At 44.9% G+C, this 14547-nt stretch overlaps 2 protein-coding genes across 4 annotated transcripts in view; one reads left to right on the forward strand and one right to left on the reverse strand.

Annotated features, from left to right (window-relative positions):
- The window catches only part of CILP (cartilage intermediate layer protein), a 9612-nt gene extending 5934 nt beyond the window's left edge, over nucleotides 1–3678 (forward strand). The window contains exon 8 of the mRNA XM_071441200.1: nucleotides 407–3678. Coding sequence (XP_071297301.1) covers nucleotides 407–2937 — 2531 coding nt within the window. The 3' untranslated portion in view covers nucleotides 2938–3678. The remainder of the gene's footprint in view (nucleotides 1–406) is intronic.
- A 2111-nt stretch (nucleotides 3679–5789) lies between these two features.
- Nucleotides 5790–13622, reverse strand: MTFMT (mitochondrial methionyl-tRNA formyltransferase). Of its 3 annotated transcripts, XR_011681429.1 has the most exons (11): nucleotides 13476–13622; nucleotides 12830–13042; nucleotides 12309–12431; nucleotides 11396–11498; nucleotides 10780–10855; nucleotides 10130–10221; nucleotides 9507–9588; nucleotides 9115–9197; nucleotides 8584–8802; nucleotides 7495–7650; nucleotides 5790–6925 (listed from the first exon to the last, which is right to left on the reverse strand). XR_011681429.1 is itself a non-coding variant. In XM_071441196.1 (10 exons), the coding sequence occupies exons 1-9, from the start codon at nucleotides 13598–13600 to the stop codon at nucleotides 8602–8604; spliced, it is 1098 nt and encodes a 365-aa protein (XP_071297297.1). In that variant the 5' UTR covers nucleotides 13601–13622; the 3' UTR covers nucleotides 5790–6925; nucleotides 8584–8601. The 3 variants fall into 3 exon arrangements, 2 of the variants coding, with proteins under 2 accessions (XP_071297297.1, XP_071297298.1); XM_071441196.1 differs by lacking the exon at nucleotides 7495–7650; XM_071441197.1 differs by lacking the exons at nucleotides 5790–6925; nucleotides 7495–7650 and having other exon boundaries at nucleotides 8359–8802.
- Nucleotides 13623–14547: the final 925 nt, after the last annotated feature.

The following is a 14547-nucleotide window of genomic DNA, read 5'->3' on the forward strand; positions in this document are numbered from 1 at the left end:
GGTGGCCTATCAACCTCAACCTGCTCCTGTCAGGAGATTTCCCATTGTACTTGCTGCCTGACATGGGAATATTTCTGCTTGTTTAGGGTTGTTTTTAAAGTCTTGGGATATATTCTAGTCTTGCCATAGTCAAAAAGCCAGGCAGCAGCAGAGCATCTAGCTGAGGGTGGGCTGGATGACCATAGTGGATAAGCAGGAGCAGGGAGCATCCTGCAAACAGCTCTTAATCAGGGTCCTACAGCTAAAGATGAGCTACTTGCCTCACTGAAATGAGTTAACCAGCTCACCAAAATCCTGCAAAAACCTCACTGCTTTTAGGAGCAATGTTTAGCTCTGAGGTTTCAGACAACATAGTGATATCTGTACAATTATTTCATACTGCTCATTAAGAAATCCTATTCAACAGGAAGACAAGAGGCAGCCTGTGACTCCCAACCCCAAAGCAACCTCATCCGACTTCCTCATGATTGCTTCCAAAAAGCAACAAACTCCTTCTATTACGACGTGGGCAAGTGCCCAGCAAAGACCTGTGTGGGGAAGCTGGATAAGGGACTTCGGTGTAAGGACAATGTCTCCTACTGCTGTGGGGTATCCAAGATGGAAACCAGGGACATCTCCTGTGATGGCTACACGCTCCCCACTAAAGTCATCGTTGAATGTGGTTGCAAAATATGCACCGAGACCAAAATAATGGTTCGAGGCAGAGCCACAGCAGCAGATAATGGTGAGCCACTGAGGTTTGGCCACGTCTACATGGGGAACAAGAGAGTAAGTATGACTGGCTACAAGGGAACCTTCTCCATCCAAGTCCCAGCAGATATGGAGAGACTGGTTCTAACTTTTGTGGACCGGCTGCAGAAGTTTGTGAACACAACAAAAGTTCTGCCCTTCAAGGAAAATGGAGGTGCTGTATTTCATGAGATCAAGCTACTGAGAAAGAAAGCCCCTGTTACACTGGAATCCACCGAAACCAATGTGATTTCTTTGGGGGAAATGGAAGAAGATGATCCAATTGCTGAATTAGAAATTCCTCCCAATGCATTTTATAGGAAAAATGGAGAGGTCTACAGTGGGAAAGTGAAAGCCAGTGTGACATTTCTGGACCCAAGAAACATCTCTACAGCCCCTGTGACGCAAAGTGACCTGAACTTTGTAGATGAGGAAGGAGACGTATTTCCGCTCCGCACGTACGGCATGTTTTCTGTGGACTTCACAGATGAACAGGGCACTGAGTCCCTCAATGCAGAAAAGGTGAAGGTTCATTTGGATGCTGCTCAGGTCAAGATGCCAGAGCATATGCAAGAGATGAAGCTTTGGTCCCTGAACCCAGAGACAGGGTTATGGGAGGAAGAAGGGGACTTCAACCTCGAGAAAAGCACACGGCGCAAAAGGGAGGAGAGAACCTTTTTGGTTGGGAACATGGAGATCAAAGAGAGGCGTCTTTTTAACCTGGATGTCCCTGAGAGCAGACGGTGCTACGTCAAAGTACGAGCCTACAGAAGTGAGCGATTTCTGCAAAGCGAGCAGATCCAAGGGGTTGTGATTTCTATTATAAACTTGGAGCCAGAACCAGGGTTCTCCTCCAACCCCAGAGCATGGGGCCGTTTTGACAGCGTAGTCACTGGTCCCAATGGTGCCTGTGTGCCTGCCTTCTGTGATGAGCAAAACCCCGAAGCCTACGGAGCTTACATCTTGGCAAGCTTGGGGGGTGAAGAGCTTGAAGCTGTGCCCTCTGCTCCCAAACTCAACCCTGCTGCTATTGGTGTCCCACAGCCATACCTCAACAAGCTTAACTACAGGAGGACAGACCACGAGGACTCCAACATCAAGAAAACAGCATTCAGCATTAACATGGCCAAGCCAAGCCCTAATTCCCCAGAAGAGAACAACGGCCCTATTTATGCCTATGAAAACCTCAGTGAATGTGAGGAAGCTCCACACAGTGCTGCTCACTTCAGGTTTTACAGGATAGAAGGAGACCGGTATGACTTCAATACTGTTCCCTTCAGTGAAGATGACCTCATGAGCTGGACCGATGACTACCTGGCATGGTGGCCCAAGCCCATGGAATTTAGAGCCTGCTACATTAAAGTAAAAATAAACGGACCCCAAGAAGTGAATGTAAGATCTCGTAACATGGGTGGGACACACCCACGCACCATTGGCAAGCTCTACGGCATCCGGGACGTGCGCAGCATCCGTGACCCCCAGCAGCGGGATGTGTCGGCCGCCTGCCTGGAGTTCAAGTGCAGCGGAATGCTCTTCGACCAGGACCGCGTGGACCGCACGCTCGTCAAAGTGATCCCACAAGGCAACTGCCGTCGAGTGAGCGTCAACAGCATGCTCCACGAGTACCTGGTGAACCACCTCCCCATGGCCACCAACAACGACACCAGTGAGTACACAATGCTGGCACCTCTTGACCCGCTGGGACACAACTACGGCATCTACACAGTCACTGATCAAGACCCGAGGATCGCCAAGGAAATCGCCCTGGGCAGGTGTTTTGATGGCACGTCTGATGGCACATCCAGAACCATGAAGAGTGATGTTGGCATTGGGTTGACTTTCACCTGTTCAGAGAGGAGCACGACAGAGCAAAGCATCTTCCAGTCTCAGAGGAACTTGGGCCAGCAGTCTCTAAGGGACCCAGGCCGGCAGCCTCCACGGGACCCAGGCCGGCAGCCTCCACGGGACCCAGGCCGGCAGCCTCCACGGGACCCGGGCCGGCAGCCTCCACGGGACCCGGGCCGGCAGTCTCCGAGGGACTGGAGCCAGCAGACTCCGAGGGACTGGAGCCAGCAGTCTCCGAGGGACTCGGGCCAGCAGTCCATCCTGGTTCTACCAGGGCAAAGCCCTGTGTACCAGAGGCCGCCGGCAAGCCACCGTAACAACCAAGCCAGGATCCCGATGACAGGTCAACGTCCCACCTACTAGAGCTGTATAGGAGCATTGGTAAAGTCACTCACGCTCAATTAAATATAATTTGAAAGTAACATCAACCTGCTAAATAATGTAATTGAAAGCTGGTAGGTGTCATTATTTATGAGACATAATTAAGGTGCCAATTTTTTTCCCCCACCAGAAAGAAAAGACGTAAGGCGAGAACTGGGGGCCAGCAGAGGTAGTGAGTTTGTGTCTTATTAAATGCATCCATAAAAATCTTCTTTCTGCCTGACATTAAACAGCTTCACATGATAGCCTAAAGAGAAGACTAAACATATGATTCAATTAAGTCAATGTACATAAAACATTCTTCTGTTCTGCATCTGCAGACTTTGCCAGCCCAAGTACCTGTACAGTAGTTGGTAACATGAAAAGGAATAAACTGATTTCCTCATACTGAATTCAACTGCAAGGTTTCGTACTTGAAATGTAAGTATTTTATTTATTTCTAGCTTGTTTTAGAATTACTGTATTCAAGCTAAACTACTGGCAGCTGCACTTCTAAGAACTCACATGCTCAATAGCACAGAGAAGCCATGTGGATTTGTAGGCTCCACATAGATACAGATAAGAGTTTTCTCTTGCTTCTTGCATTGTTTGACAAGAAAATCTATGCTCTTTGATAGGGTAGGTTAATAAAAAAAGTAATTTTGTAACTTTGACAATGTGTGTCACTTTTGTGTTTGAAATGCCCGACTAAATAAACCACATGTAGAACTGAGCAAAGAATAACCTGCAGGATTTCATCTTTCTGTTCACAAACAGGTCACAACTTTATCAGTGTGAGACTGATCCTGGATATGGGTGAGGGGTTTTGTGGATGTCTGGTTCTCCTGCAGCTCCAGGGTTTGGCAATGGCATGCTGCAGCCAGGGAATCTCTCCCCAGCTTGACAGGTGGAGAGTCAGCAATAGTTCTGGGAGAATCAGAGCAGCAGGTCTGGGCAGGGATGAATTAAGGAGTGGCACAAGACAGAGGGAAAGGAGGGCTGGGAATTTGTGCTTTAAGGATGATAGGAAACCAGGCAATGTAGAGCAGTGCCGGGTGGAGGTAGGGAGAAGATGGGCTTCCCTCCACATTCAGCAGCAGTGAGCATAAGGAGCTGGCAAGAAGCTGCTCTTTGCTGAAGGTACAGCTGGCCACAGAAGGGGTCAGTGATCCCTCTCCAAGTGACCTATTAAGTTGTCCTTTCCACCCCCCACCCTTCCTAGAGTGAAATCAAGGACCTCATAGCACAGAAGACACCTCATGTTTACAGGCAAACACTGGCAATAAAATTTTGGGGGGCAAACAAACCAGCAAGTCTCTGACACCAAAACTCCTACCAAGAGAGATCATAAAAAGGTGGGCAGTGCAATTGGATGCAAACTGGAATTCAAACACATGCTCCAACATGGATTTCCCTCTGCTACCTAATCCCCTCCTATGAATATGAAGCCAGTTCTAGGCCTATGCTGCCATACCCACTGCCCATCAAGGGCATAGGGAATCTTTCAATAGTGTTTAGCAAGCTTGTTCTCAGGTCCGACACAGGACAGGCTGAATTATACCTTAATAGGTTAAAAAAACCCTTAATAATCCACTTTTTAATGCAAATTGACAGTTATCAAAGAAAAGCAGAAAAGGAAGAGCTGTGGAATACTCTGGCACATCCTCTTCATACCAATGAATTTAGACTCAGTGTGTTTTCTTTTGTGTCTAGTCTGCTGCAAGGGCTTGGCAGGAGCTGGAGCCAAGGCAGCCAGTGGGGAGCATTAGCTTGGACCTTCCCACAGAGCTCTTGGCTTGTGCAGAGAAATGTCTCTTCCCTCTGCTCCCCTCCTCCTCTGCAGACAGACAGCCAAATCCCAAACTTTGTTTCATCACTTTGAGAGTGAAGTAACACAAATGACTTCTACAGACAAACCCAGGAAATAAATGGATGAAAGCAGGCTGAGGATCTGATCCCTGTGCTGCATGTGGGCTTGCCAGTCAACACAGCAGACTACAGGGCTCTTCCTTCTGGGGAGAAATGTGTGTTTAACAGCACTGAAATAGTCACGGCCCTACAGCCTGGAACAGCCAGAAGCTCTCCAAGTTTCCCCAAACTGTCCCCCTCTGCAGCTTAGCACTGACTTGGAGGAACAAACTAATTGTGCACTCACTGAGTCCCTGAGCTCTCCCAGGAGGCTTCTGGCAGACTGTGTTGGACGCAGAGCAAGACAGAGGTTTCCATCACGGGTGCTTAAGCACTACCAACAGAAAACAACCATGACATAACCACCACTCCGTGCTAACACTTCACTGTTACTGATGAGCCACCATCCCAAATACATTAAGAAAAGTTTATATAGGAGCAAAGCTACTGCAGGGTCCTGGCAGCTGCTACTCACACAAATTTTATGCTACAGTTCAATGTCAGTTCTGACTCCTCCAGCTTGTGTTTATGGTCAGTGTATGGCAGTGTCCTTTCTGCAGCCTGAAACCCAATGCACACTCCCACATATCAGAGAGCATCAGCTGGAGGAATGCGGCAAGGCTGGGACTCAGCTCCTCCCTTGGCCTAAGCCTTTGGACCACCAACCTTGAGGAACAGGCTGAAGAAGGAGACCTGGCTCCTAAACACCAGCAGGTTTGTGGCTAATGGCAAAGCATCTCCCACTAAGGTCACTTAGTTTCCAATCCAGAGATAAATCCAGTGACCTATCCCTCCTGTTTTTGAAGGAAACTATTGCTTCCCAGAAGCCATCAGGACACTAGCAGATAGGATAAACAAAAGGAGAGAGATTCTTGTCTGGCCTCAACCAGCAAATTATTGGGGGATTTTACAAACAACTTTATAAAAAGGCTCAAGTACTTCTCTGATTAGTCACTTATACTTTTTATTTATTTGTAATGTATTCAGAAAACAGGAATAAAGAGGTTTCCTAGGAAGCAGGGGGAGCAGTAAGGTTGTGGAACATGAAACAGATGCATCTAATTGTGAGTCACCAGCATCCTAGGAAACATCACTCCCTCTACTAACATTTATTTGAAATCCATGATGAAATCATCCCTATCCAACACCAGAGCCCTTCTGGTGCCCAAATATTTTGCAGTTCTGCCAGTAATTTGGTCCCACTGATATTAAACTGATATTAAATTAAGCCATAGTGGACATTGGGTCTGTCAATACCTCTGTTATTTCCCTCTCTCCTCTGAGAGGAGAACAGCTGTTTTATTTTGCTAAGATCCCATTCCAATGGCCAGGGTAGTTGTACTCAACCCCATCAGTGGTACTGGGGATCGAATCACTGTGTCTGTGTTCCAGAGTCAACCCTGACATGCTATTCCACACTTCATCAGTGAATGCCCCATTTTTGTTTTGTCTGTTCTGCAAAAATAATCAGATTTTCATTACTTACTGAGTTAAATCCCTGCAGAGCCAGGTGAAAGCAAAGTTTCCAAAGAGACATTTTGGCTAACAGCTGCCTGGGGAACACCAATTCCATTTAAAACTTCTCTACCATGCCAAAAATAGCATGCCAAAGACTTTCTCCATAAAAAAATAAATTAATCTTACCTTCTTTTGCTCCATAAAATGACTTGGGTAAAGTTGTGCATATTCAGAGCTAGGACATTAGCTATTAAACAACTCAGAAGGGCCTTATCTTTTATAACCTCTCACACAGAAAGCAAAAGAAGCCTTATAGCAAACTCTGCACAGATCAAAAGATTAAATTACAAGTACATGGGATCCTGGCTGAAATATGGTTTAGACATTATTCACTATTAAACAACTAACTGAAGGCATTCTGTACCAGATTTTCACCATCTTCTGTCCAGCTGTCCTTGGTTTTCACCCAAAAGGGATGCAGCGAGCTCCATCTACAGGGATTCTGGGCACATGCCACCTCAAACCTCCCAAAAACACAGGCAAACTCTTCCTGTTGCTTTATGCTTTAGTGAGAGCCAGATTATTGTCTGCCAGCAAGAGGTCTCACACCGGACGTGACCTAAAACTGAGGATGAGAGATACACAAAGGAGTTAAAAGAATTTTCCTCATGTCACTGCTAGGAAGAAGCTATTGATTTAACAGTTTGGTTATCTAAAAGACTTTAACCTGGACTCTTTTGCCTGAACTTTTGTCACTGTATTCTTTCTGTGGGAGTCATGCCTCGCTGTTCATTTTGCTCAGCTTATAATGAAGAACTAATTTTCCAGTGCCTAAGGACCTGGAACATCTGAAAAGTTGGATCCTGAAACACTGAAATTGTTGAGTCCCAGTTAACTAACACTTAAGTCCAAAACCCTTTATCATTAGTGCTTAAAATTATCTCTAAATTGTGGTGGTGGGGTTTTGCCATACAGTGAGGTAGCAAGCCCCAGAAAACTCTAAACCACCCACTATCCCCACAAACCCACAGAAAACTCACTCACCCACCCACCCTTCTATTGGCATAAAGCAATTACTAACATTTCCAGACTGATCTGAACAGAATAAAAACAAAGTGACTCCACAACTTGCACTTGCAAAAGGTAGCAGGGAGCAAAACACAAAAATACATAATTTCTCGGAAGCAAACTTGCCAGATTTAGAATTTCTGCAGCACAAACTGCAGAGTCTGCGGTCAGGAACAACAGGAATTCTCTACAGGAGCCTGACTTCCACCTTGCTGTTGTTTCCAGTTTTTGACTCTGATTCATAGGCTTGGATTTCTTGGAGGACCATGTGTTTTGGAAAACCTGTCAGAGGCAATTAATTGATGATCTAATGGCAGTAGAAGAAAAATACTGCAGCAGCTGCTTTAACAGATGCTTCTTCAGAAACATTTTAATCCTTGTGATATGACATTTTTCTAGATTTTTTGCTTTTTCTTCAGTAGAACTCAGAAAAAGCAGGAAAAAGTTAGCAAATATTAGAACAGCTCCTAAGATACAGCCAGTCTTTGCTCTGCTGTTATGCTGAGTGCTATGTTACCTCTTCTAAGACAAGAAAGTGTAAGAATCACAAGTTTTGGGGTTCTTGATATGAAATACTCCTTGTATATGCCATTAAGCAAAGACAGATTGAGGAAAATCTTGGATTAGATTAACTCCTCATCAGATAAAAACCTCTCCCATCAGAAAGTGAAATAGTAGAACATAAATTTTCTGGATGAAGGGCACAAAAATTTTAAATGGGATGTATCTCAGGACACGAAAACAGAAAGAGGGAAGAAAATTGAGATGGACAGGGAAGATTCTCTTATGTTCCCAGCTCTCTTAGGTTCCCACTTCAATGCAGGGATACAAAGCAAATTTTAGGATCCACAAGAATATCAAACTAGACAGTCTAAGTCTCGGTGAGCATTAAAAAAGCTCACTAGATTTTAGTATTTCCAGATTAAAGTAATTGTCCAAAACTTATGCCTGAAGAAAGTTATACCGAAGTCCTCAAAAAAACCCTGAAAATATTGTATAAAAATAAATTTATTTCTCATCAGTGGAAACAGGGATTTATTCAATATCTACAGCACTCATGGAGATTCTCTTCCTTAACAGGGAAAGAGAAGAAGTATCTTCAGGAACCCACCATCAAAACATGTAGATGACAATAAGATCAAATACCATGGGAAGAAATCCCCTAATTAAGCTGAATGTTATAGCTGGGCTTTGAAATATTTTATATTAACTTACAGACATCAAAAAATACATTTATTGCTTTGTATCCTGTGCCAATATTCCCCTGTCTTTCAGAGTCTTTTTTGTCGTGCTAAGTTTGAGTGTTTGAAATCTGCATTCCTGATGAACCCTTCTTGGATTCTGCTGGAACCAAGAGTGCATATATCCATTGTAGAAGTCAACTGCTGTAAGCTTCTTCTTTAAAACAACTGTTTTGATTCCAACCCAGCCTTCCTAAAAATAAAAACAAACAAAAAAAGGCAGTAAGCTCCTTCCATGTTTAAAGCTATCTTTAGGTCCCATAGCTGGCTTACAGAATACATTTTATTCAATGTTAACAGGCTAACAAGTCGAATTCTTGTTTGCAAATGTGCACAGCCTGTTAATGGAAATTAAAAGTTTAAGGTGTCAAATAAAACATCTGGTGCTGATCTAAACTAGTACAGAGACTAACAATGGACAATTAAGACAAAAGTTATGCACCACACAAATACTAAAAACCTCATCTTTAGGGCAGTGAGTATAAAACAAATAGGGAAAGCCTACCTTGCAGCGAGCTATCAATGTTTGGGACATTTTATGGAACAGCACTGAACCAGGAACAACTTCACAGTCATTTTGTATTTGATCTAAAAGCAAAGAAAGGTCATCCTGCATTTTTATGCCAAACAGTACAGAAAAGGCTTGAACCACTTCTGTTCCTTTGAAGCATGATAACCCTCTTGAGTAACTATTTTGCTGAAAAATATTTTATTGTATTCTGTGTTTTATTATAACCAAATGAACAGAAACAATCAGAACAGTCATTCTCTGGCACTACTCCATATCTGATCCCTGAACATTCACTAAGCCCTGATCAGTCACACACCTTGGCCCACATGGCACTTAGATTCTTAAAGAAAATGGTTTAAAAATTTTAATAATTTAAGAGTAAATACCAGAAAAAACAGGGATATTATCCACTTCCACAAAATCCAGGAGTTTAATGGTAGTACCCTTCCAGAGTGTCTGCAAAGGAAACTGGAAACAGAAACAGATGACACATTCAGAATGTTTTCACATTTCCAGGCTATTTTTTCCTCAGGCAAAATACCTGTGATAATAACATTAAGGGAAAACTTAGCTGTATGTCTAGATGGAAGATTTTCCTTATCAGACTCAGTTTTCTTTACCCTTCCTCAACTCAAACCATTAGCCTATGCAGAAATGAGTTAAGCACTTAGCTACAACAGCTCTTCACTGTGGCTGTTTGCACTGTTTACTGCCATGCAGAGATGTCACTGCAGCATTCCAAACCTCCAAATACATCAGGGAAAATCTCAGAGCTAAGGAAACAATATAAAATTTTTGAGCTGATTTCACACTTGGGATCAAGTCCATGAAAATTCTCCTGCACATTAATTCCACCTCTAAAGATAAACGACCAGGATTTTAGAACACATGCAAGGTTACAGAGGCTAAAATAACTAAAACTGAGGTTTAGTTTAGATTAGTTAAAATACCTACACCAAACTCAGCCATGCTATAGGACAGAAAAGGGTTCCAAAAAATCCAGTCTCACCATACTTCCTATTGCACGATGCAGCTGAATTATCTGTGCAGCTGTTTGCTCTTCCCATTTTATACAACTCTTCGCTATAGAGATTTTAGGAGCTGTGGGGAAAAGAGGAATTAGAAGACTTCTTATTTTGCTTTGCATCTTTTAGCAAACAAAAATGCTTTGCATCTTTTAGCAAACAACTGTACTACTTCATTCTATTTTAAACCTCAGTTTTTCCTGACCAGTAGTGGGTCTACCATCCAGCCAAGATACCTCAGACATAAACTGGAGAAAATATTTTGTAAACACCTCAGTTGGATTTTTTTTATTCTCAGTTGTTCTCTTTATTTACCCATTGCACTGCAAACCTGTATCATGCTTAGAAGTACAGTTCTAACCCTTCTGTCTGCATTACAACAATGAAGAATAACAAACTCAGATCTTGTAACATCAATAGTGATTTTGATATTGTACAAGTAACTGGAAAAAAATTAATGTAGTAAGTCTGAAGCATTTTTCTCCTGTATGACATTTTTAAGCCAGAGAAGGCAGTGAAGAGAGCATATTGAGAAATGAATCTTAAAAAAATACCCAGCATGGCAGAAAACTTCAATTTTCCTGCTAATCAAGGAAAAAATGAACAAGTCACATTAAAAACAATGTGTACCTACCAAATGTCACTCCTTCTTTTGGCTGCTCTTTTTTATTTTTTAAACTTTCAGGCAAGTTCTTCAAAACTGCTAACAGCTGCAAAATTAAATTTTGTACAGAGTAATAGTCAAGCTAAGTTCGAGCAATAATAAACAAAGTAAAACTTAATTTTTCAACAGTGAAACTGTCCTGTGAGCTTAGAAAATTGGCTCAGTATATTCAGAAAATACACAGAGACAGTAAAGACATCCTTCCCACTGAATCACAACGAAAAAAAATGCAATTATTTTTTTATGGATGATCTCTGATATTAATTCCAGAAGAGAACAAAAGCTGACTATTCAAATAAAAAAGCAGATATTAATTTAAATGAAAGAACCTGCATTGTTTCCACAGACAGCATTTGGATTCTTCACTGAATAGAAACACAACAGCAACACAGAGGATTGACACTGACGCCTGATCACAGAGCACTGAGCTCTCCTCTCAGGAAGGCAAAATGCTCACAAACACCAAGTTTCTCATCATTCTCCTCCTAAACTTGAAGCCAGCTCAGAACAAGATTAGTAAGAATTCTGTTTGCACACGTTAAAAGCAAAGTACCAGTCAGAAGTGACACAGCTGGCAGGACTTTACCATGTTTGCCCCCATCTTTGCCAAGATCCCTTCCAGCTCCTGTGCCGTGCAGTGGGGAGGAACAGCAACCTCTTCTTGCTTAATAATTGGACCTACATCAAACCTGCAAGGCAGAAAACATACAACCTTACTGGAGAAGCTGAAGCTTAATTAGCAGTTCAAAAGTCTGCATTCAATACATTAGCTCAGTTGCTAATTATCCATTTTTATCCCCTCTAAAACTATTTTTCAGATGTCATTTCACATTATCAAATTGTTTAGTTCACAAGACAAAACAAGGAAGAGAATACCAATCTTGGCAGCAAGATTCTCCTCAGCAAGCTGAGACTGATATGAACACAATTTACAGTTCAGAATATGAGATCTAAGAAGAAACAACCTGAAATACTTAAGATGAAATTCGCTTCACACTTTCCTGAGATCTATTATTAGACAAGCATCTCAGAGAGAAAAGGTGACTAAATCATGTATTTTCATAAGCCTTTTAAGCCAGATCTTGGGCTGAACCTAAAAGATATAATCTTCCTCATGCCTAGACAGGCAATTTCTTGCCTTCTGTCCACTTTCAGGACATTACAGGGGACTCTGAAGTCTGAAAACCAGATCTTTTCTGTCTTGTCATACCAAGCCTATTGATAAAGCCGTGTGACTGCTCTCTGTCTGTTCCTTGTGATAATGCTAAGAATTAGAGAACAGGCCTGAAGTGCAAATTGCACACTTATGAAAACACTGTAATTGTGGCAAATCTCATATAGTTAGATGAACATTTTTAAGTGTTTCAAACCTTAATTACATACATTAAAAAAAAATGTGGTTATGTAGAATGAGTTAAATTATGACTTCAGCAGTGATTATTTAAAGCCCTGAGAGGCAACAGCAACAGTGAGTTGTCTGCAAAGGACACCAAACCTACCTTTTTGGTCTTATTTCCATAATTGTCACCCCAGTCACCTTATCACCATGAAGCACCGTGTGGACTATGGGTGCAGGGCCACGCCATCGTGGGAGACAGCTGGGATGGACATTCAGCACCCCACTGGAATGAAATATTCACAAGTTAGGACAGGTACCTGAAACACACATAAATGGAGTGCAACATATATTACAGTGAACTACTATCTGCTCATACGTTCTCATGGGTTACTGGCTTAAATATGCCCTTGAAGGAAAATTCACACTATATAAACTTCGGTTTCTCAGTGAACACAGAAAGAGATGTGAGGAATAAAGGCAAACATTCTGCTGGATATTTGCATAAATTTACACCCATGTGTCAAAGAACACTGAATTTAACCATGACAGCAATAAGGCTCAGGCTAAGCATATGAACCCAGGGAAGCTGACCTCACCTACTGCAAGTCACAGATGCTGCCCCAAAATGAGAGTGCAGCTTTGCTAACAAAGCAGTGACAGATGTCCTGTCCACACACTTACTATGGGAACTGCAGAATGAGCTCCTCGCTTAGAAGACGTCCAAAAGATGCCACCACACCCACATCAAACTCCCCCGCGGGTCCCGTGTGCGGCCACTCGTGCACAGGCAGCTGGAGCTCCCTGGCACAGCTCCTGACGGGCAGGTCCCGGGCCGGGCGGGAGGGCAGGGTCACCACCTCCAGCCGGGACACGAGCGAGTCCTCGCTGGGCTCCCTGGGGGGGGGGACAAGGTGTTGAAGGCGTCGTGCAGGCAGACTGAGGCGAGGGCTGGGTCACCTCCACCACTCGCTGCGCCCCTGTGCCAATTCCCTCACTCTATGATCCTGGTTCCTGTCCCACGCTCAGGTTCCTTCCCGCTCCCTTCTCTGCCACCCTCCCTGCCCAACCCACGGTCCCTCCCGCGCGACTCCACCTCATCCCTCAATAACCTCTGAGCCTCATCACCAGCCCTCATCTCCCATCCCTCAGTGCCCACCCCTCTCTCACCCTCCCCAGCCCCGGCCGTGTCCCCTCAGGCTCCGCGCCCCTCAGGGTCCATCTCCCCCCTCAGGCTCCTCCTTCACGTCTCCGTCTCCCGTGTCCCCCCTGCCCCTCTCTCCCGGCCCTGTCTCCCCTCAGAGCCCTCGCCCCCGTGCCCGGGCGGTACCCGGCGGCCCGCAGGGCTCGCAGGGTGGTCACGGCGAAGCGGTCGGAGCCGAAGAACAGGACCCGCCATGGCGGCCCCGCCGCCCTCACGCCCTGGCGGCAGGCGCGCAGCAGCCGGGCCCGCATCGCGGGGCTCCCGCCGCGCGCGGCGATGACGCAGCGGGACCCGCCCCGCGGCGGGGCCGCGCTCAGCGCTGAGGCGGCGCCGCCATAGTCATAAAATCACAGAATTATCGGCGAACCTGAGTTGGAAGGGACTCAAAGGGGTCATCGAGTCCAACCTATTGACCTGCGCAGGACACCCCAATAATCCCATCCGGTGCCTCAGAGCGTTGTCCGAACGCTTCTTGAGCTCTGGCAGCCTTGGGGTCGTGACCATTCCCTGGGGAGCCCTTTCCAGTGGCCGACCACCCTCTGAAAACCTTTTCCTGACATCCAACCTAAATCTCCTCTGTCTCATTTTTATGTCGTTCCCTCGGGTCCTGTCACTGATCACGAGAGTGAAGAGAGCGGTGTCTGCCCCTCGGGGGGGGCCAATGAGGTCTCTCAGTCTCTTCCAGGCTGGACAAAACAAATGCCCTTGTCCACTCCCCATACAGCTTCCCTTCCACAGCCTTCCCCATCCTCGTAGCCTCCTTTGGATGCTCTCTAAGAGCAAAGGGCCTTTATATTGTGGTTAGCCTGGAGAAGACTGACAGGGGATCTCATTAATGCATAAAAATATCTCCTGGGGTGCTAAGATGCTAGTGCAAGGGTCTTCTGGGTGGGGCTCAGCAGCAGGATGAGGAGCAGTGTCCATAAATTAAAACACAAGAAGTTCCATCTCAACATGAGGAAGATCTTTATGTTGAGGGTGGCAGAGCACTGGGACAGCTGCCCAGAGAGGGTGCGGAGTCTCCCTCTCTGGAGATGTTCCAAACCCACCTGGACACATCCAGCTGTGTCCATGCTCCGCATGACCCTGCCTTGGAAGGAGGTTGGACTCCAGAGATCCCTTCCAACCCTAACAATTCCCTGATCTTGGCGTGGGGTGGTGGAAGCCATCCGGGTGGCCCTCAGGGTCTGTGCTGCCC

This window comes from Agelaius tricolor, unplaced genomic scaffold, assembly GCF_023055355.1.
Source record: "Agelaius tricolor isolate 1412-34295 unplaced genomic scaffold, bAgeTri1.0.p SCAF_16, whole genome shotgun sequence".
Taxonomy (NCBI): Eukaryota; Metazoa; Chordata; class Aves; order Passeriformes; family Icteridae; genus Agelaius; species Agelaius tricolor.

Coding starts and splice junctions, on each gene's coding strand:
- MTFMT (XM_071441196.1), bottom strand. CDS start 13,600: ATGCGGGCCCGGCTGCTGCGCGCCTGCCGCCAGGGCGTGAGGGCGGCG. Junction 9,589..10,129: donor ATCGTGCAATAGGAAGTATG/GTGAGACTGGAT, acceptor TTCTGTTTCCAG/TTTCCTTTGCAGACACTCTG. Junction 9,198..9,506: donor TAATATCCCTGTTTTTTCTG/GTATTTACTCTT, acceptor CTTTGCTTTTAG/ATCAAATACAAAATGACTGT.